This window comes from Formica exsecta, unplaced genomic scaffold (genome assembly GCF_003651465.1).
Source record: "Formica exsecta isolate Colony F162 unplaced genomic scaffold, ASM365146v1 scaffold29, whole genome shotgun sequence".
In the NCBI taxonomy this organism is placed as follows: Eukaryota; Metazoa; Arthropoda; class Insecta; order Hymenoptera; family Formicidae; genus Formica; species Formica exsecta.
The window spans coordinates 218,253-242,711 of NW_021850161.1; the positions used below are offsets into that span (position 1 = coordinate 218,253).

At 32.7% G+C, this 24,459-nt stretch overlaps 2 protein-coding genes across 8 annotated transcripts in view; both read right to left on the minus strand.

The window, feature by feature from the left end:
• LOC115237297 (tropomyosin) overlaps window positions 1-3,409 on the minus strand; it is a 47,395-nt gene extending 43,986 nt beyond the window's left edge. For all 7 annotated transcript variants that reach the window (XM_029810248.1, XM_029810253.1, XM_029810247.1 and 4 more), the window contains exon 1: window positions 3,251-3,409. The gene's annotated coding sequence lies outside the window, so the exon portion shown is untranslated. The remainder of the gene's footprint in view (window positions 1-3,250) is intronic.
• Window positions 3,410-7,618: 4,209 nt separating this feature from the next.
• LOC115237308 (phosphatidylinositol 4-phosphate 5-kinase type-1 alpha) overlaps window positions 7,619-24,459 on the minus strand; it is a 38,319-nt gene continuing 21,478 nt past the window's right edge. The window contains exons 15-19 of the mRNA XM_029810266.1: window positions 21,574-21,778; window positions 21,148-21,159; window positions 20,842-21,053; window positions 18,807-18,907; window positions 7,619-11,410 (exon numbers count right to left, since the gene is read on the minus strand). Coding sequence (XP_029666126.1) covers window positions 11,252-11,410; window positions 18,807-18,907; window positions 20,842-21,053; window positions 21,148-21,159; window positions 21,574-21,778 — 689 coding nt within the window. The 3' untranslated portion in view covers window positions 7,619-11,251. The remainder of the gene's footprint in view (window positions 11,411-18,806; window positions 18,908-20,841; window positions 21,054-21,147; window positions 21,160-21,573; window positions 21,779-24,459) is intronic.

A 24,459-nucleotide genomic window follows, 5' to 3' on the forward strand; every position in this document is an offset into this window, starting at 1 on the left:
ACGCGCCATTTACCTCCCTCGATGAAATCATTTTACGAGTAGCCACGAATAACCGTGAAGAGACTCCGTCTTGAGACAGTATCGCCACATGGTTTGAAATTCAATGACGGAACAATTCTTTACGATACATTTAAAGGAGAAATGCCAACTGTAAATGACCTGACAAACATTGATAGTGATATGAAATGATGAATGGGATTTTGATGTTAATGATACTAATCACTCGAAACACATGTTACAATAATTTAATTTTACCTGTTTTTTCACTTGAAAGTTATTCCTATATTATTCTTATTATCATATTATTGTCATTATTATTTTGCACAAATATTTGATCTTTATATAATCTTTCTTATTTTTTCTTATTTTTTATAGAACCATTAATGATTTTTACATTTTGCCAAGTATAAAAATATACGAAATATTACGAATGATATAAATAAAACGAGTAATGAAAAATTGTCATTTCATATCAATGCGTGTTGAAATATCTGTCAAAGAACTACAACTACAGGAATCCTATGCGCCTGCGCCATTGCAATTGCATGGTTGAACTGCATTTTTGCATCCTTGCTATCTTCTATCCAAGTGAATATACGCGCAGGATTCCAAGCCAGCTGGTAATCAGAGATGCTGGGTAAGCAACGAAAGAGAAATGTAGTTGGCGCAATGTTTAAAGCAGCAGAAATACTAACCGAAAGATTCTGCGAAGTTAAACGAGACATGCCATGTCATATAATCATAATCACATAATAATCATATGTCGATTTTATAAATATTTACGCGTGGTTGACAAAACAAGTACGAGAAGAGACAATCAGTATGATTGAGCTTGTCGATTTCTCTTGCGTTTTCTCGTCGGTATTACAATGTTTTTACAAATAAAAGTTATGAGAAATTTCTTTCTTTTTCTCTTTCTCTCTCATTGTAATAATAATTAATAGAACATGATGAAGAATTTTTGCTATAAATCGAAAGTTGGACCGAGAGAGACCAGCGAAATTTGATTTGTCGAAACACATGTTTCTCTGATCCAAAAACTTGCGTATCGCAAGCGAGGGTTATTTTTACGTATCAAGAGCGAGAGGAGGGCGGCAAGAATCGTTGCCGCCTGCTGACGGCCAAGCCATTTCGGGTTACGCATAGCGAACATCGCTGGCTCCTAAACGCACCGTCCGAGTGACTTAACTTGGCGGTATCCTGTTACGCATGAAAGAAAAATGATCGCGTGCGTGCCGAATCATCGGCTATTTTTTTTTTATCGAATTGTAATACAGAACGTTTAATATTCCGATTGTAAAGAAACTATGCAGAAGGAAAGGTAAAAATATGCTGTCCGTTAAAGTTTCTCAGACAATCTTTCAATATTATATACCAGTTATATATTAATTTTTTTCCATACAATAGTTTATTATATTTATGATTATTATTATATATATCAAAAGAATATTTTGTAATCTTTAATTTTAACTATTAATCCTAAACTATATAGCTTTTCACCAAATTGCAGAAAGTTAACTGAAAGTTGTCACATGAAGTTCTTAAATATCTTTAACGACACTTGTGGCATCGTTAACGAATATAACATAATTCTAAGTATAATATATGTAATTTGTGGTGGCGTGATACTGTTTCTTTTATTCTATATAAGATAGCGTGCAACTCGTTAGTAACGCTAGTTTATTTTCTGGGTAAAACTTAGCTCGGCAATTTAATGAAATAGGTTAGAAAAATTTATCTGTATATCACGAGGAAATGAGATTGAAACTCTGAACAATGTTTTGTCACAGTTTTTACACGAAAAAAAAATTCTTATGAGTCACTGCATTCCAGGAGCGCCCCTTAACCTATGGCAACCCGTTATCGCAATATATTTTTGCGGAATTCTTTTCCTCTCTTTTCACAATTTCGCCGCAAATATAGGATTATAATGTCATTCAGTTAAAATAAATCGTGTATATATATATATAAATATAAGATTTAAATCGATCGTTCTTTTTATAATACTTTTTATAGGTATTTAAATAATACAACTCAATAATAATTCATTGAATATATGAGTATTGCATTTTTTTAAACTCTCAAATTTTCGTATTTATATAAAATTTTATATGTTTCGTGTACACATCTGATAATCGCTAATGATCTCATTCTATCGAGAGTTCCAAAATAAGAACGAAGGTAATCCTGTTCGACGCCGATGAAATAATTGAGTTACTTCACTTTTTATTGTCCATAGACACACGTCACTTATTGTTCAGTGATGATTAACTCCTAAATGAGACGTAATAGTTTATCTTCCAGGCTATATCTATATCGGATGTGCAGTCAAGTTAAGCGATATCAATTTTTTAAATAACATTGTCGTCATATATTAAAGATCTTTTGTTCCAGAAACAAATATTGCCGAAAGAATATTTATAAACGGTTCTTAAATTTTTTTTTTTTTGTACAATATCTTTAGTTGGAAAATAAATAAAATATGCAATTTACAAAATTTTAACGAGATTTACAGTATATTTTTTTCTTATTACTTAAGATTTTATCTGTTCTCTAGAATTTGTAAATTAATTTTGAGTTAAACATTATAATTTAACATCAGGCATTGTTAATTTTAAATTAGCCTAGCAATACTATTTTTGCATCAAATAATTTTAGAAACTCATTCGATCGTTTAATGCGCTAACGTGCCAATTCAATATCCAACAGACTGGTTTTTTTTTTCTTTCGAAATATGAATGTAAGAATATTAGTCTTTGTATTTAAAAGTGAACAGTCACGCATTCCACATCGAATCGAAGTGACTAAAATCGAATACCCGCTGAGTTGAAGATTCATAGGTTTCCGTTCTTCACAGATATCCAATCTTGTTGTACCTTGTGAAATTCCTCTGATGAAAAACCCATTTTATACATACCAGGTCGAAATACTGATATATCTTCGCGGATTCTCGAGATTCAACCTTCACGAAGCGTATTTACTCAAATTTATTGAAATTTCGTTGAAATGTGGAACACGAATGTAAACGACAGTGAGTGACATTTACGTAAGAACCAAGTTGTCTGCTGAACGTTACCATGGCAAACCAGGTCCCTGCGAAAATATCACTTAGCACAGTATTTGCATGCGAATGCCACACTTCTTTCCATACAGGGGACGCGGGGAGAGACCTCTTTTCTTTGCTTTGCATTTTACGGTTTCCTCGCGGACGTGCTCCAGAACACGTACCACATGTTACTCAGGTACTCACGTTCGTATTTGTCGTCGTCCGGGATGTGTTCGACCTGCGGGCTAAGTCACGACTGGGCGATAGAGAGGCGCTCGGTGAGCTCGCTTCGTCGTGGCTCCCACCTTTTCTCCTTCGCGATGTTCCTCGAGATCGTCGAGGACGACGTAGGGGCCGTCTGCGATCCCTACCACTGTCGTGTGCCACCGTATACCCCTCCGTCCGGATCTTCTACGTACGGATCTGTGAAAACGTACACCGGCCACCGCCCGCGGATTATCTTTAGATCGCGGACGCGCGAATGACGGATGTGCGTGCGTGCCGAGTTCTCTGTTCCGATCACAGGGGAAAACCATTTGAGCTGTTGCGAAAAACGACATGGTGAAAAATCACGATCGGCAGTTGCGCCGGTGTCCGCGAAACTCAAAGGGCAAAGTCAAAGTCGCAACGAATTCCCGAAACGATGCTTACAAAGACTTACAAGGTGTTGGAACGTAGTCCAACACGTATCTTTTAATGGACACCGCAAAGTATCGTATTTTTCTGCTGGCCCCAAATATCTTTTGTAAATTCTATATATATAGTATTCTATGATAATTTTAAAATATCGATTTTTTAATGAGAAATGTATCACGCGTCGTGTGTTTTTAGTCTTTAAGTCTTTTGTTATATGTGTAAAAAAAAAAAAAAATAATCACTTAACTTTCTGTTAGTAAAATAGTGCAATTTAAAAAATAACAAATAACAATTAACAAAGCAGGATACGCAAATGTAAAACAAAACAAACAATTTTTGGATGAATTTTTTTTAATTCATTTTAAACACACCAATTTTATTAACATATATTTTGATTTATTCATTGCATTTAATCATCAATTTATAATACATAATAGATTATCTCATATGATTTCTTACTCTGATCTTAATCACCTACTTGAAGATCATCGCGGTCGCGAGTGACATTTAAAACGATCGATTTATTTGTCTATAAACGGAGTGAGAGTATAATAACGAGAGAAGGTTGACTTTCGAAAACGACACCTCTGTTTTCGATCGGAAAGCGCTAGGAACCGGCCACGCTGGTAATTTTGGCATTGGGATCAATTTATAGGTACCTCACCCGATCTCCTTGAGTCAACTCGTGTCATGGTCAAGCCGTTATGACTCGGATGGCACTCTCAGCTTTTTTTCTTTCCTTTAAAAACGCGTAACAATAATTTAAATTGATTAGAACCAATTGCTAATTCAATTCTCCTCAAAATCGAACGATATCAAATTGCATTTTTTTGCGTCTGCGACGAATGCAACTTTCTACAATAAGCATTTTTACGATACGTATTGCACAACGGAAAATTCGCAATAAAAATCGAATATATCCGCGTCTAATTTGCGCAAAATCGCCACGCATAGCGCGCTTTGCGTAAGATTGGCCGTTATATCTCATCAGTTACACAGTCATCGGTCCGATTCAGTACCATATAAGGAAAAAGTAGGTAAGGGTCCCCCGACAGCCTTGACTCATATACGGCCGGGTCTCTCGAAGCACTTGCTCGAGTATGCTTGCCCGTGTATTCTTTTTAAACACCGATCAAACGAAAAGATCGATAAATACGACGCGTGCAGGCATCTGCTTGTCGTGCTCGTCGAAGCAATCTAAAAACGACATACCAGAATATATTTTAAAATATAAACTATATTTTTAAACTTTATAAAAACATCTTTCAAAAATAGTGGTTTAAAAATAATTAGTACCATATAATATTTATTTTCTCTCAATTTCATCATTTATTAAGACAACTATTAAAGTAAAACATATACGATAATAAAATACAATTTTTTTAATATAATTGATATATCTACAAATCTCTCAATACAAAATATTTTTTTAAATAGTTTTTAAAATAAAAACAATGTATGGTATATCTTAATTTTATACAATATTTCTTAAAATAAAGAATCCCCCGCATTATCCTGAGAGTAATGCTTTTATTGTCCATTTACAGTTTATTACTGCATAAAAGATGAATATAGATCTAGATACGAGCGAAACTAGCGCATGCAGCTTGAGAAAGTACGCGTTTACGGCCCGTTACAAATTAGGAAAAACGCGATCATCGTCTCGCTTGGCAAAAGGAGTAATCTACTTATTTATCGAAATTATGATAATTACGGTTCTAATGGAAGAATTATTCTCGGATTAAAGCTGTGTTTATTTCCTAGATGCATCACTTAATATTTATATACGAAACTCGAAAAAAGTGGGTCTCGCAAAAATTAAGAAAATCTATCTATAACGAAATCGCGCGTTATATAATAACGCGCTACTTTTTGTGTGTCCGAAATATTCGGGGTGAAAGTTAAATTACTCCGTACAAATATATTTATATGTACTTCAACGACCGATTAACTCTGCGTTGTAAATTAACAGTCTCATTGACGTTTTATTCGTTCGACCAGTATGCAATATATTGTGTATACGTTGTGAAATAATACTTACCTTATGCAGAATATATTGCAGCCAGGTTGAAACTCTGTCCTAATTCTGCTTCATCGATGTGAACCTTTATAGGTAAGCTGAGTCATCTTAACCATCTCATTAGCTCCTGCTTTTTTGTACTTTGTTAATTTCTAGATAGCTTCTTCTTCGACATTTATGTAGGATCACTCTAATTAAAGTAATAATTATAATGACATTGTAATCCGAAATGATTTGAAATTCGTCGGCTTAATATGGAATATTTAATGATACAAATACTAATTACATTATTATCTTCTCGAATAGATAAATTTTAAAAGTGAGTTTGTGCTGGAGTGCATTATAATGTGAATTATATGACAAATTTTTTCGTGTTCATGCTTTTATTCTTATCTTGCTTTGGATACTCACCTTCTTTTCTGCAGTAATATTTTCACGTTACAATCTCAGAGCGATTCAAGACTAATCTATGATTGAAGCTGATATCCGTCGATAGATACGATAAATTGTGCAGCATTACATTATGTGACGAGGCAAATTTGGGACTCTTTCTGACGGGCAAATACAAAAAAAAAGAAAATCATTTCCGTTATAAATAAATAGAACGCAACAATAATTTATTCTTCGTTATCGTACATCAGTGGGCTGGAATAAACTATCCGCCTAACGAGGTATGAAGATATCGCGATAATATCGCAAGAAAAAAAAAAGAAAATGCAAGACACCATGCACGATCGCGCGCATATAGCGATTGTTCGATAACAAGCGTACTTGTGATAAAAGAATTATTTTGTCGAAAACTTAAACCTCTTTTGACTTTTAGTAGCTTGTAATGAAAAAAAAGGGATTAATATATCGACACATATCTTTTTTTTAAGATTATTTTACTTTTCGACGAAAAATCTTAATTTATTCACAAAATACGCTTGTTGCCGAGTATTCAGCAATCTATATTTGAATAGATGCGCTATTTTTTTTATATGTATACATATACATATATAAATATATCTATATTTTATACATACAAATAATATCATTCTGTAAATATGTACAGATGGAACATCGAGAGCGACACTTGAATATGGTTTCAAGCGCACCGAGTCCTCGCATAAATATCACGCATATCGCAAATTACATTTCAATTGTTACGTGAAATCGTAATGAGATTCTTTCTTGTATGATATCCATTATATAATAGAATTTTATTATTATTTTATATATTATTAACTTCACAATATGTATAATATGTATGGTTATTGGCCCCTCATTCTACATTCTACATTCGCATGTTGTGCTAATTGAATAATTAAATCATTAAAATAATAGTGTCTTTTTTCCAACAAGAATTGTGTATTTTTCTTGAATTTATATATGGAAAAAGAATGTAGAACGCTATAATTAATTAATATAATTTATTATTTAAAATAATACATGTTCTTCGTTATGTGCCAATTCTTTTACTCGTTTGCAATTTAATCATTTACCTTTAATTTACGATATTAATCACTCTGATATAATTATAATATTAGAGTAGTTTATGTTAAAATAAAAAGACTAAGGAAAGATAAGGGAAATTTATATCACATTATGAAAGATCAATAACCGTATTTCCTTTATCCTCCTCAATTATTGCATAATTATATTTATATCCTATTAAATTTTTTCTACGATTTAGACCTATTCCCAAATTATTTGTGGACTACGAGTGTCCTCTGCTACGCTGTTGCGTGTTGCGTCACATTCGCGCGGTCGCTTCTTGTTTTTCGAAAGAGAATTTGGTTTTAATACTGCGTGAACGAGAAATATACACGAAAAAATAATATTCACTTACAATGATGGAAAGAACGAAACTCGAACTGGAAATTGGGAACGTTGAAAGATTATCGAGATCGTAAAAGGAATGTTTCTCAAACTAATTTTTTTTTTTTTTTTTTACAGCAATTATATGTACACAGAATTCTTATTAATATTAACACTTCATTATCGTACACGACAATTTGCTAAATTGCGGGTGATTTAAGATCGAGAATGCTCAGATTTATACAAGAATGTACAAGAATTATGCAAGAATTTCGAGACAGCGTATTTACGCATATGGAATGATAATGCAATTATCGCGACGAATTCGATAGTTTCAATGGCAGAGATACGCACACAGAAACAGAAACTTGCGCCTGTTAGAACAATTAACTCGTGGCAATTGAGGCAAGTCTCATATTAAAATATCTATGCCAAGATCAATTGAGGTAATTGCTAGTTACCGCTAACACCTTCCACTGCAATTTATATCTCAGCACTTACGATCTCTGCTCATTCACGTTTCGCGGATGTATTTCCCGGAAGACATCCACTATGTATTAAACTTAAACACATTTAAACGCGCACGCTATCGAATGACAAATTATTTTCCGCAATCAGGACACACATACACTTTAATAAAATAATGTGTAAGTAAAACACCGCTGCTCGACCGTTTATACTCACAATTTTATAATTATTATATTATTTCGAAACTGTAAGGATAAAGAAAGAGATTTGAATGGAAGATCTTTAGAGAGTCTATATGCACAGACAGTACATATATGAAAGTGTGCAGTATCCGCAAATAGATTTGCGGAAGTGCCCGTTGCATGTACTTAATAGCCACGGAATAATATCTTAATTGATATACGAGGCAGTAACGGGTAGCAGAAAAAAATAAATAACTTAATCGTAATGCACTCGTTGCCGAAAGCAGCAGCGAAGCAATCGAGTTGAAAAACATATTTTGAAATTCTCCCTGACAAAAATCTGACAAAAGATGTATGAACAAGTGTAATTGTCTCAATTATTATTACGAAATTATATATGCGTGATATGTATCTGAAAGAAATATCTTCTAAAATATTTCTGAAAATTTTGAGATTCGTACTACATTAAATATTTATAATTTATAATATAATTGTTAACTTTGAGAACAATTATATTAAATTATAATAGTTTTAAATACATAAATAAGAATTTTCTTGCGGGGGAAGGGGAGATTTTACAGATAACAGATCTTTAAAAAAAGACACCCGAGAGGAAAATATTTTTTCTTCAGCAAATATAATTGTTATTATAATTCATAATTGCCCAAATTGAAACATGATTCCTTAATTTTAATTTTGTTTCTATCATTTTTAGTCATTTTGCAAAAATTCTAAATGAAATATAAAATCGAACTAATTTTTCTCTCGGTGTAAAAGGGATATATCGATAGCACTCTGTCAATTCCGAGCACACTTTACTTATTTGCTACGTGTTTAGACTTACAACAAACTTAATATTAATGCTTTTTTCATACATTAATTCCAGAGATTTCTATAAATGCACCAACTGCCCGTCAGGCCAGTCATATTTGTGTCCCGCAATCATTTTTCTCGCTCTCTTTTCGCTTTTTCTACAACTATCTCCGTTCACTTGTCTACAGATGAGTCTGAAAGGGAGCAAATAAAGAAACCAGGATAAGAAACTCGTTAAAATAAAGCAAAAATAAAGTGATCGAGGGTAAAGAGGGTTATATATATAAAGTACTACAGATAATAATCTTTTTAAGACGGTTGATTTAATGGTTTATAATGATAAAATGTTTCAACAGTTCAAAATTCAATGATTGAAATTTCGGTATACTTAGCAGAGAGCGTTATTTTTGAGATAATAATATTAAATCTCTCTTTGTAATAACAAAAAATATACGATTGTAGTAAAAGGAGAACGTCAATAAAGAATATAATAATTTGCGATGTATACGAGAATCAGTATTGTACATCGCTCGACGACGATAATAGCGATAATCATAAAAATAATTCTAATTACTTTATTTAAATAATATATATGTATATTTATATATTGCCAAACATTCTCATGATTAAATGACAATTCATTCGTGACATAATTGAAGGATCGCTTCGTTACTGAAATTAATTAACATTATTATACGGTAGTTTTTCGGACAGACAGGAATGGACTAGGTGTCATGAATTTGGCTAGCAATATATTTCTTCTAATAACACACTAACTTCGAAGATAGTAATTAATTAACAATTAAGAGAAAAAAGCGCTCGAATATTTCGTTTAAGCTAATGCATAAAGTATCAAGCTTTAAAATCGATACAACTAGTCCATCGGTGTCGATTGCCGTATACATATGATTTCTCCAACCCAGCTTCCCCATTCCCAATTCTTCAAATATATATATATATATATATTGTATATTTATAAATCCATCTAAATATCCAGGAATCATTTCAGTCGCAATGTTGTCAGATATTCGAAGACAAATAATACAAAAAAATAGTAGAAAATGCAAGAATTAAGAAAATATAGCTTTTATACACATATATGAGATAATGGTTATATTACAAAATAATATATTATTCGCGTTTTACAATAATACGTAAGTTGGTGATAAAGATCCACCGACTGTTTAGTATCGGAAATAATCTAAACCAATAGAAATATGAATTAAATCATTAAAAAATATATTCAATATCTCTTCATTAATCGTTAAATACTATCACAAATTAAATTCAAGCATACCCATAGACTTATCCTAATGTTAGTGATTTAGAAAAAAGTGATAGTACTTAATGATTAAAAATGTTACTAATATATTAATTAAATTTGCGAATTATATTGTTCGTCGAAGGATAAAATGTAATGCTCAAAAGAATTCATTCACTTTGAAATGACAGAATAAAACGAGCAAATGCCGAAATGGAAGAGACGCATGGATTAACAGATCATAATAAATATATGTCTTCGTTGAATCACTTGCCTTTTGTCGAATTCTTGGCACACTTGCACGATTAAATAACATCATAAATGTCTGCGACATAATTTTTCATTTGATTTTGATTCTCAGCGATTATCGTGTCCACACCGATAAAATAAATGCAGCGCGCATAGAATTATGCGAGTAATTACATACGTATGTCAACTATAAATTTTTTTATAAAGCCAAATACTTTTTGTTCATTATATCTTTGATAATAAATAAATAATTAATTAGATGAAGTGTGTTAATATTAAATAAATAGGTAAAATCGCGAGAATTCGTTAAGTACATTCATCTTTAATTTGTTTTTTGTTTCCAATCTTATTTTGTTGAGATTATGAATGTATTTCGATTGCATTATTGTTGTATCTACAAATGACATCTAAAGGACAATTATAATAAGAACAATTGTAGATTCCTCAATTAATACATTATAAGTCTCTCCAATATTATTTTATCTTTATATATCACACATTATTCAGAATATTATTAATTTAAATATCAAACAATATACATTTTGCGTTTTTGTCTTTTTATATACAATCAGCTTCATGATAAGATTATTAATAATTACTTTTACAACACATCGTATGCTTTGATATAATTCGATAACATTTCAGATCTGAGGTTACGCATGTGCTCGATTTTATGCGTATGTTATGATTTGATTATGTTATGATTTTATTGATTTCAAAATCTCACGGACGTCTATAAAAAAATAATTTATATTCATCCATGAACCATGCGTATGTCATGGTGCTCGACGTCGAACGTTTAATGCTCTTTGCATGTTCCTCATCACCGCAACGTGGTTCGAGTTACCGCGCTTCAGACTCGTCCTGATTTGACGATAAAACGAAAAGGATGTGCTTTGCTCCAATTGATGCTGTCCATCTTGGCTGGTTCGCCTCTGAATGATTCGAGTACAGAAAGATACGCTATATTTATTTTTATTTATTCGGGCACATGTTTCAATGCGTACATTTCAAATTTTTTCAAGAATTTTATTAAAAATGAAATATTTTCGATCCATTATTAAAAATTATATTTCTATTAAAATTATGTTTCAATTTTTCAACTATTTTAAAGATAAATAAAGAAATATGTATGTATGAAGAATTAAGAAACGAGCTATAACTTGCAAGTTATATATCATCTATAAAAATTAAAATTATCAAGTTGATCATGTATCATATCCTTAATGTATATATGAATGTAACAAGATCACATCGAAAGGTAAAAAAACATAGTTATATATACATATATGGCATTAATCAACGGTGATATATAATATCAATAATATATTTGACGGATAATTATGTAACAATAAAAGAGAGACTGCTAAATTTATAACTTGACAAAGCACATTGATTTGTTCGACGATATGATCGAAAAATTACAAAACAAATGTTATTTCACGAGTGGCATCAACGTCAGTTCTGTATAAGCACACACGAAACACACACAGAAACATCTGCGTATAACATGCCACTTGGCGCTTGCAAGCAGATTTATATTAATCGAGAAGGAACATGCACGATAATTTTGAGCACGACAATCGCTGAAAATTACATTAAAAAGAAACTTTCAAAACCGTAAACAATATTTCTTATCATTTTCACGAAAAAAGAAAATGATTGAATATTATGTTAGAAGAATCTCAATATTTTTTTAAGCAACGCAGCATCTTTCTCGCGCACGCATTCGATTTCACGATGATCTTCTAATTCTTTCTGAATTTTTCGCGCGAATTAATAAGAATTATTCTTGCGTCAATTCAGATTCCAAAATATTTAATTCCCAGGGATATGTTAAAAAAATATCACACTCTCAAAATTGCTAACGTTGTTAGTAGTATGTTTATAGGATCGGGATCCTAACAATTACGATGACAGTAATACCCATCAGAAGGATATTGAGTTAACAAAGCTACTGTGTGTATCATGAAGCTATCTCGGCAGTAAAATCTGCATCCACGGTAAAACTTTAATAATCGTCGTGGATTTTTCATCGACTTTGCCCGATAAAGCAAGTCGATCTAGTCCATAAAATATCATTTGTAACATTAATTATTACGCTTATTTATCGTTGTACATGTGGTCTTTGCTAAAAGATAACAAATCAAATTTCTCATGGAAAATCTCATTGGAATGCGTCAACAAAATTCGCTCAAATGCTTCATCAATTGATAAAATATACGATCCCGTATTTGTGAAAATACGCGACGGAATGTGCAAAATGAAAGATATGTTAATACAAGATATCGAGACGGAGCTTATTTCTCTTTAAAGCGGATTCCATTACCGAGATGCGGTGAGATTTTACCGCCAATCATATATGTTACATCGACTGTTCAGAAGCGTTTTATAATAATAATACGTATAATTGAACAACATTTTGGCCTTTCAAAACGTTCGCGATAACTCTCACGTACTATTATAGCAACGCGATTACACATCTGAATGTTCTGCTACTACGAAGTATTGTACGTACACGGCACTATAAATTTATCTTCCTTTCCTTGCCAATTGTCCTTACACATCGCGTCGTATTATTATATATAATACAGCACCGGCAAGGCAATATTTCCGAATGTATGACCTGATTCTGATGAGCGTCGGATAAAAATCGTGAGAAAGTTTCAAACAAGTCTGTATTTTATTGCAGATTTAATCTTTCATACGTCGCGAATTCGCTACACCTCTATAGACATTTTTGGAACATTGGAAATTTTCTCTATATTTAATTTCTCCTTCTCGTTTTTTCTCTCTTAGCAGAATATATCATGTGTCATCTAATTAAAATTATCATACAGAAATAAATTTGACGTTAAACGCTTTTGAGAAAAAAGACAAAGAAACATTATGCTATTTTACAAAATGTTAGATGTTGTTTTAAATTCTTCTATTAGGATCATAATATATCGTTGCAATTGCTACGATTGGAATATACAAATTCATTACAAAATTTTTCTATTCTTTATCAAAGATTCATGACAGGGTTTGTGTATATAAAAAATATTTGTTTCTCTCTCTCTCTCTCTCTCTCTCTTGTTTTTTCAAACTATTTTATATAAACGGTACTATCCAAAGCTCATCAGAATTCGGGAAAAACAACCCGAGACGATTCCTTTGCAAGTACACACGCACGTTGTATTTATAATATGTATACACGGTACACATTTTTCTGCGTGTGTGTATATATGTGTATATATAGATACATACAGAGATTGATAGAACGTGTGAGACACATATAGACACATGTACATAACACTAACTACATATCGCAATAAAAAGGAATCGCGCGGGCCTTCTGCTAGCCAAACACTATGCGCAAGCATATTTTATTTATTTACAATCGCTCCGTTTCTCGTCGTGCATCAATTCAATATTGGCAATGTTTATTGCATTGACCTCTCTCACGTGTTAGTGAAACTTACGATATCAATTCATCGACGGCGACGACTCGATTAGGAAAAAGACCCACGAATTATGTGCGGATAGTAGATACGCGTGAAAACGTCTCGAAGTGAATAAAATGCCATTTTTCGTAATTTTTGACTCCTTGGAATGTATAATCGCTTATTTTCTACTTCTTGATACATAATTTTCACATACGATTATTTCTTTCATTTATTTTATATGTCTTATCTAGATAGACCTTTTGGTACTTTTTTGTCGGATATTCTTCCGAATGTGATATTCATCGAATTGAGCATCGTCCTTGTAGGAACTTAAAAAGTAATCAAAAACAAACAGGAAAGCAGAATATATCATGTGTCATCATCTATAATATATGTATAATCTTACACTTTCGCTATTACATTGTAGTAACTTCTTCAATAGCTTCGGTTTTTATTCTTGTCAGTTTAATCTACTGATAGTTTTATCTTTTATGCATTAGAAAAAATTTCGCTTAAAGAAAAAAATTACATATATATACTAACAGTGACACAATGACAATAAATGTAAATAAGAAGAAATTCTTAGCGAAACTAAGAAGTAATCCAGAAGTGTACTGACAATAACGTAATAACAAGCAAATGTAAACAAAAAAAATATAAACACGCAAGTAGGATATGAAAAGATGATACAAAAATGCGAAAATTATGATATTTCAAAATCGCATATCTCTGGAACCAGAAGAGAGTGCCACAAAATTGAAAGCATGTATTACTTAAGAATATACTGTCTATAATATATGTATGGGATATTCTTTCGAATGTGACCCATCGAATTGAGCATCGTCCTTGTAGGAACTTAAAAAGTAATCAAAAACAGGAAAAAAATAATTTTGGCCACGGCAAATTACATGTTATTTTTTTTTTCATATGTTAAAATCTTACAAATTAACAAACACGCATACATTTATATAAGAGCAGCCCCTTCAAACATCAATGATCTTGACAAATGTTGTCAAGGTCATTGACCTGAGTATCCTCCAAAAGGTTCTAAGCGTTGCTCGTTTTTGAATACAAAGTTACTAACAAAAAAAGTTTATTAAATACAACTAATTAATAACAAATAATTTTCTGATATTAATACTAAAATTTCGATAATATTTCAAAAAGCTCACGTGTCAAATTACGTACAATCAAATGCGTGAGCGGAGGAGGGGCGGAACCCACTGCGTATTTTACAACGCGAAGCGAAGTCCACCCCACAATTGTTGTGTGGCTGGGAAAATGTATGTGTAAACGCAGTGAGTTCTGCCCCCCCCCCCACCCCCACCCGTACGGGGGACTCCACTTCAGGAAGATGTGACCTAACCCAAAACAGATTTTAGTTTTAAATCAGAAATAGGTTTGGTTAGGTTATATCTTTCAGAAGTGGAGCCCCCCCGTGCGGGGAGGAGAGGCGGAACCCACTGCGTCCCCTCATCCCGAGAAATATCTAATCCAACCTAACCCATGTCCCAGGATTGAATTATTACTATACTTATAATAATAAAAATCGAAAAAATACATTTGCCGTGGCTCAAACTTTGAGTTTGATCTCTTTTCAACCTCTACTTTATATATACAAAACCTCAATTTTTAAATCGATGGGTCACTTTCGGAAGAACAGCCTTTTTGTGTTCTTACTTTTCTATATTTCAAAATAAATTTCTAATTTTAAAAGTTTACAAAATACTTAATTCTTTTTTGGCATTGATAACTTTCCTTGATAAACAAAAGAGTAATATGAAGTAGACGTATATTAATTAAAGATTTATACGCCGATATAATAAAAATAATTGAAATTACACTATTCTCAGTCTTTTTCGAAAATCTATGGACAAGCGATGATTCTCGATAAAACTCTTCAAATTGGAAAGATGGCATTCCAATCACTTCCCAAGTCGATTCCAGCAATGTCAAAAGCGTTATCGAGTACTGTAGGCCGACGATTATCACGTTCTTGTTAAGTATATGTAACCACAATGATATTGACTCTCTTTTTATACCCAGAAAGATTTAAGATGCCCATATAAGGATATCGAAAGTATTCCCTCATCATAGCGGGAAGCACACTCGAGTGAGATAATCGCTTCTGTTTATGTATACAGATATACATGTCGATATCGGATTAATAATAGAAGTTGTGGATCGAGACGAATGTCTTTATATCGAAAATGCTCGTTAATGATTGAATTACGTTAAGTACAACAACGTTTCATAGCGAAGTATAAACGCGTCATTTAAATTAAATCATTCTTGAGATGTTAATCCAGAACAAATCGCATATTCGCCTCGATCCTCAATGAAACTATTCGTGCTACCCTTCGTTTTAACCCTCAAGTAGCCGTGCGATTAAGTATTTCTTAAGAATAAATGTACAAATTATCATGACGAATAATACGAGATACTTATAGCAACTCCTTAATACCTTAATATCTAAGGTATTAAGTAGAGAGCGCGTGTACATACAGGGTGATTCAGAAATACTTGTACAAACTTGTACAAACAAGAAAAAAATGTCATATACACATATGTTCGGTAATGCCTGATTTATAAGTTATAATCGAAAGATTACATTCAATTCAATACTATAGCTTGACCTAAATTCATTAGATTTTTACCTGTGTGGGGACACTTAAAAGTCTTAGTTTATGCAACTGAAATTGCAAATGAAGAGACGCTTCACCAACGCATCGTAGATGCCTGCGAAACCATTCGTAACCGTCATGGGATTTTTGAAAGAGTGCAACAGTCTATGATCCGACATGTCCATGCGTGCATTGAAGCAGGTGGAGGACATTTTGAGCATTTGTTGTGAATTATGAGTAGATAAACAATTGAACAATTGATGTATTACATTGTTCATGTGTCATTGTAGATATATTCTGTCAGTTTTTGTCGTTTTTGTAATCTTTCAATTATAACTCATAAATCAGGCATTATCGAACATGTGTATATATGACATTTTTTTCTTGTTTATGTGTGGAGAACTCACCTCCAAAGTTTGTACAAGTATTTCTGAATCACATTGTATATATATATATATAGAAGTAAGAATAACTGAAAAACAAGAAATCTTCTCGGCGAGAATAGAGAAAGGAAAACCAGTAGCAATAATAATGATGACAAAAGACAGGAATAAGAGAAGAATAATGAAGAGAGACAAGAATTTTAACATATAAAGCATAATCTCTTGCGGGGAGAATAGTACAAAGTACCAATACCAGTAGCGATGAAAATTAAATGAATTTACTATTATTAAATTAGCCTGAAAAGCAAATTACACTGGCCATAGCTAGCAACTTATTCCAACGCGATCAATCAAGGGTTAAACCGCGTACTCTTTGCTGTCTATAATCATTCTATGTCTCCTTCGCATATGCTCACTCGCGCATTCTCTCTTTCTCTCTCTCTCTCTCTCTCTTTCTCACTTTCACTCCAGAAGATTCGTCGCTACGACGGTGCAGATCACCCACAGCACGTTGCACACGAAGTGACGAAGATTAGTGGAGAAGGACGATAGTCGTGCATTCTCACTCGCGCTGCAGTATCTCCTGATTCAGGAAAATAGACAAAGCGTTCAGACAGTCTGACTCTCTTGCATGGAGCGTTCCAAAGCGGCCATTCGTTTCTGTCAGAATGAATTTCATGAGCTAAGAAAGATCTGTTTGAACAAGAGAATAGCTCATAATTATTTCTCTCTCTCTCTCTCTCTCCCTCAGAATTGATGAATATTTTCAAATTATTCTGGCTATCGATTAATTATAGATGATTATGAGAGTTATATTTTGTTTCCTTCCTGATTTATAAGCAATTCTACGATGCTTTCTTTCGTTAAGAATATATTATATCAGAACAATTATATTAGAATTGCAATGCCAAGTGCAATCAATTGCACGTTTTTAAATTGAACTAACACAATTTGAATCGATACCATTTCTTCGAGAAGCGAAGAACGATTCGTGTAACGTAAATCATGCTGACGTGTATACTTTGCGCGCATATTTTTGTGTTTCGTCAGTCGACGGTGCCTTGTGATAAAACGTTTGTTTACTTTTCAATAAAGTGCGTGTCGCAGCATAATGAAGAATACCATCGACGCGTTTGTCACGCAAACGGTTTCAGCGATGAACGTCTCGAGAATGTATCGACAGTGTCATCATTTTTCAAAAACGTGCTACTATTTAAATTTTATAATAATATTTGGCTTCTTTTGGGACGCTCCATGCGGATCGAGGATTAGTCGCTTCACAAATCCTCCTGGAAAATCCAGGACAGTTATTCGAAGGGACGTTAAACAGGCTTAAAGACACCGACAGCGCGATTACCGTTCGTTAGGTTTTTGTCACCGTCCATCTTCTTTCGGTTACGATAATCCCTGTGGTCACACTCGACAAGAACACGTTTGAATAATTCGATCAATCGGCCACTGACGATAGCGAACTTACCATCTCATATAAATCGTCTGTTTGCGGAAATATACAGCGGCGGCAACGAATCAAATCATGATAATATTACTACGACTACGCTTATACAAAGCATTCATTTTGTCTATAGCAATAAAAATATAAATTAAATAAGCGGTATTTTTTTTATAAATAACAAGTTATGCTCCAATTAATATAATAATGACGGTTACATCGATAAAGCAATAAAATTATTGAAATAACAAAGATACGAAAAGAATGGCAATTATTACAAAATAAATATTTTTTATTTCAAGAGTTGATTTTGTAATTTTATGTAGTTCATTTTATCAATGTATATCAAATGCACGTAATTTTTTATAACGATATTAACATGATTCTCTGTTGCTTAAGCTGTATCTTCTGTGTCCGATCGGTCGATAAAATAAATAAGGACTCACCATTTCGGTCGTGAGACTTGCTAATGCCTCTTCCACGGTGGCCGCGATCCTTCCACTGTCATCCTGACGCTGATTACCCTTGATCGGCGTCGTTGGACAACCTAAAATTATCCTTAATTGTCATCGTGCAAAAGATAATATTGGACCTTTTAGAGATTGTCCGTAACGAAAGACATAAAAATATTCCGAGCGATAATGTGATTTCCAAACTAATTCTATATTTGGAAAAAGGCGAAAAAATGATGGCAACTGCGAGATTAAGAAATCTTGAGATATTTTTTTATCGCAGCGAAGAAATGTTACATGAGAACATACATTATATATACACGTAGCATCTGTATAAAAATGTTTTATTCAAATAGTTTTATGTAAATTGGTTTTTTAGGGCTTCTGTACTTTTCTCAAGGTTTCGCAATCTTCGAATCGAATCACGAAACGTGGAGAATATCGTGCATTCTATAAATTGTGTTAATTAGTTATAAGAAAAAGCATGTGAATTAATTGCTTGCGTGAATCAATAGTGAAAGAAGATATAGATAAAAGAAAGATCGAAACTTATCTCGTAGCCCAGCGATCCGAAGCAATCGTCGAAGCTCGGAAAACATATACGGATAAAAATAGAAAAATAAAATCAGTGTATAGACAGGATTTGATGAAGAGTGACGAGAAAGTAAAGTTTCGTATTTCTTTTTTTCATATTTTCTTTTTTATTATCTCTTTCTCTCATTTGTTGTAAAGTTATCTTGGGCATCTCAACAAGGCTTCCTTTGACTTAGTTATAGGTAAGGCTAGATAGAAAAATATTGAGTTACGAAGAATAGAGTTGTTATCGTTCTTTCTACTTAACCGATGTCACTTTTATCAATATAATCGATAATTAGCACGCAAAGTGACTGTCAAAAAATTGTAATTGTGAAAAATGCACGTAATCGCTTTCATAGCAATCACTTCTGTGTCATAAATAGTAATACCCACACACATATATTATATTATTCATGTAAAATCAAACGAGATGGAAATGATTTTTTCTCGAAATATAATATACCATATTTAAACAGTAATTAATTATATGCACTAAGTTTTTGCTTTTTGATTATCGCATTCCATATGGTTTATATGTGTATATAATTTCGATATTTGATTTGGATACATCATATCGCTGTGATTTCAAAAAATCATCGCTTTTGAAAAATAGTGTAACAGTGAATAAAATATTGTAACAATAATAAAATATAATAATAATGAATAAAAATCGTAGTAAAAATTAATAAAAATATGTAGAATAAATCGGCAGAACTGATTTCAATTTATGTAATATATTATTCTGATCTTTGATATATATGTATTAATTAACACATATCTTATATTTTTTCTGTTTACTTCGCTGTTAAACAAAGATCCTGTTACTCCAATGAAAAAAAAAATTTTCTTCGACACTAAAAAAAGTCTTTTGCTAATTTGGCACTGGAATGTGATAACTGTTTGCGTTATGACACATGAATTTGTAAAGTTAATGATGGTAATGTATACGCTGTACACATTTCATAGCGTAATTAAAAAATAATGTTAATATTCTGAGGGATTAAAACTTCTCATGACAGTGTTTGTTGAATATATTCAATATATTCGTATTTAATAGTTCTGTTATATTGATATTCTGTATAATTGTTATATTAATGTTATATAAAGAAATCCATCATCAATATGATCGTCAATGTTATTGTATCATACAATCAATATCAATCAAACATAGAAAAATTCTATAAAAAGAAAACTTTAAATGTACAAAATCGGCAGAATGAAATATATATATTCTGAAAAAAATCGAATACTCCTCGCAAGAAGTCAACATATAAAAAAAAATCTATCAACAATCGAAAAGCAGACTGAGAATCAGCTCGCAAATTTCCTTGTCAGAGGCTTCGAGTAGGCAGAAGAGGGGAGGAAGCTAGCGGCAGAAGAAGACGTAGCTGTGGTCCTCGTGGCAGTACTCTTCAGGAGCCATAGTAGATGTTGAGCGCGTACAGCAACTTACCTATGTCGCCGCTGCTGGAGCTCTCGGTGAAGGATGGTGTCCCCTCGGTCCATGTTGGCGTCGAGCCTTCGGCGCTTCCGGCCGGTGGGGTCCACGTGAGACAGCCGCCACCGCGACTGCTACCCCCGCTCTCGACGCTCAGCGATGATTTGGTTTCCCTGCCGCCGCTGCCGCTACCGCTACCGCTGCTCTCCAAATGCACGTCCGATATGCTATTGGGATAAATTTGTTCAAGATTTAATACCTAGTAACCGAGGAACGAGTATAATAATGTGTGTGATTAAATTAAAATCAAATAATACTAACATTTTCCTTTTCCTGAAGTTGCAGTGATAAAGCAAAAGAAAATCTTTGTTTAGATGCGTGCAAAGTGCAAAGATAAGCGTAAAATATATGTATATGTATATCTCATAATCAGTAATATCAGTAATATATCATTAATATCAAAAAAAAAGTTCAAGACAAAGTATAAAGACGATACATATGTATTTTATCAATTACACATCTGATCATCAATCAGTAACACCTATTCTTAAAAGTTGCTATTTTCACATTATGACTACTAAAGATTCTGCGATTATCATTCAATTTTATTGTAATTCACATAAGTGTTATATACACATAAAATATAACACTTAATTTTTTTTTCTTGATTTCATGGTTGGATTACTGGTTGAAGATGAAGGTAGTTTGAAATTAGCAACGTTTAGCGTCACAAAAGATAGTACTCACCTCACAGTGTCGTGATACGTCTTGGTGAGCGTAACATGATGAACAACCTTATTTTGCTTGGAATGAGCTGAGCTCAGGCTGCTCGTGAGGATGGTTGCGCCGCCTTGTTGAAGATGACCACCGGAAGCCAGAGTTTGGTCGTTCGAGCGGACTGCGTCGTCAAAGGGCGGGGGCGGGGTGGAACAGGTGGAAGGAAGGGTGCCACCTACAAGAAGCGTACTACAATTAGCTCTAATTGACACGCGCCTATCATTTCGAATAAAATAGTAGCAAGGGTGGAATGGCGCGGCAGAATAGGTTGGATAAGGAATTCGTTTAGCGCAGAATCACACTCACATGTATGCTATTACCGAAGATACATGTTTGGCGTAAAAAATACGGTTTACTTCGAATAGCGGTTTTGAAAGAAACATATTTCTTATCGCAGTTTCTTGAGATACTGATGTATCTTTTTGCATTTGCGAAAAAAGTTGAAAAATTTAGAAACACTTTGTATGATACGATATTTACCATCGTATCAATTTTCGTATCTGTTAACAATTTGATCATCATGATAAGAAAATTGTTACGCCGTTGAAATATAGAGTAATTGAAAAATCATCAATTTTTACTGTACATTTGTAAAGATTTAAAAGTTGAATTGACAGGAGAAATTGAATCATTTTATACATCGATCTAAGGTGATTCAATCGTTCCAGTTTAAAATAGTAATGATATCTGCTCTAAAAATCTACGCGAGAACTTAACCCTTCTGCCTATCTACGCATATAATATACGGTTGATGAAGCTTAGGATAAAAACAACTATAAATATTTGCAAGAAGAAAAATAGCTATACAAAGTTTGTAAGCAATTTTATACGCAATAAAGAAATTATTCAGAGCAAAAAATTACATTTTCAACACTTTTAGAGACAACAAGCAAGCTAGCAAATTATTAATTTCGTAAATCGAATTTTATATCACAACAAAATTGTATTATTTATTACACAACTTTGCGACAGTTACGTGAGATTATTGCATTCTTAAAAATGCTGAAAATGTACAAAAATTTCTAATAATAAAGATGCAATCAAAATATAAAACATCCATTTTCGAAATTAGAAGAAACAATCTCAAACTTTCATTAAATAATACTATTTACGTGTGTCTCTACGTATCCAGCCATGTGTGTATACTATGCAAGTGCAATAGCAAACAAATTATTTAGCTAGGGTAAGTAGGACAGATCGAGTTTTACATGATGCGCCTCTGATACGTTATCACGAATGTACTCATATGAACATCCTCTTACGCATTGATATACATAGACATGTATCACATGTATCATCGAGATAAAGAATTGAGAAATTATTAATGCACAATTTATACAAAAGGTAAATCCTTCGAAATTCTTCGAGTCGATATACATAGTACAACTACAAGTAAATAAACACAATTAGTTAAATAAATAAATGCTGAACCACACAAAAACTAGAAATGATAAAAATGATAAAAAAAGATATATTATTATGAGAATGTAACAATGTAAGCAAAATTTCATTTTGTGTATAACACATTGCGTTTATTCACTTATTGATGGTCATGAAAAATTCTACGCATGCAATTTCTAATTTTAAAAAATTACTACAAACGTTGATCAATCATAGTTACGCAATGATAGTTTTGCACTATGGACAGAGAATGATTTAGACTGTATATAAACGATACCTCGTCGATGTCTTAAGATCGACTGACATTGAAATGTAGCAGACGTGAAAAAGAGATGAGGAAAATTGTCTTTTAGTCAACGCAGGTTATTTTCCTCTCGATGTCTATTAATATAAGTAATGTAATAAAACAATTATTAATAAACACAACTCATAATTTTCTTCGACAACCATTGACAACTATCAAAATATTGTTATCACAATTTAATATGTGAGATCGAATGATGATATGCAGGAAATAATAATACTTGCGTTATCATGCTGCAGTGATAGTAAGGGAAAAATATTTTATGTCTGATAAGCGTCCAATGGAGGAAGATGGAAGCTATTGTTTTTCCTTATAAGGCTACAATTCTTCCGTATAAAGTTGCAAGTTCCAAACAAATCTGATATATTATCGTTTATCGCGGATCGTTATCAACTTGATATTATCAAATTTTTTTTAAATCATCTGTCATCATGCCTTTTTTAAGATGTAGCCTTCTTTTTATTTACATTGCCAAGAGTTTCATAATACTCTAAAATTAATAGCCAGGAAATAGATTTTTATGTGAACGATCGTGTCTTTCGATAAGTATGTAGAAAGGAGATATTCGGTCTTAACATTCCAAATTCTTGGGAGTTAAATGACAGATCGTTGCCACTCGAAAGCGACTTAAATCTTTCGTGTTTAGTATTTAGTATTTCCGCTTTCAACTCAATTTTTTCTTCTTCCTGATTTAATCGGGTTTTACTAGTTGGCAGTGTAAATTTTTGCTTGATGGTGTTGACTCCATCTTCCTTTAAATTATACAAATATAGTTCTTCTTGCTGAACATTTCTCGTTTTGCCTTTCGCTATGATATTTTCGAAACTTTTTACTTTCTCAGAAACGGAAGACTTCCTGACGTTGCTATTTCTATTTCTAATGTTGTCGAGATTGGAAGATATAAGCATCTCGCTCTTGGTTACGCTCTGCAATTCATCTCGATTCATATTTTTTGGATTATTCTTCCTAACATCTTTGTATGAAAATCGTTTTCCACGAAATAAAGAATTTTCATCATAATTTTTATTCGAACTGAGTGCTAGTTCAAATTTTGAAGAACCCTCGTATTTTCTTAATCTCTCATTAGTTTGTCGATCAAAGTTACCAATTCGTTCACCGACTATCTTCTCCTTGTTTTCATTTTCAATGCG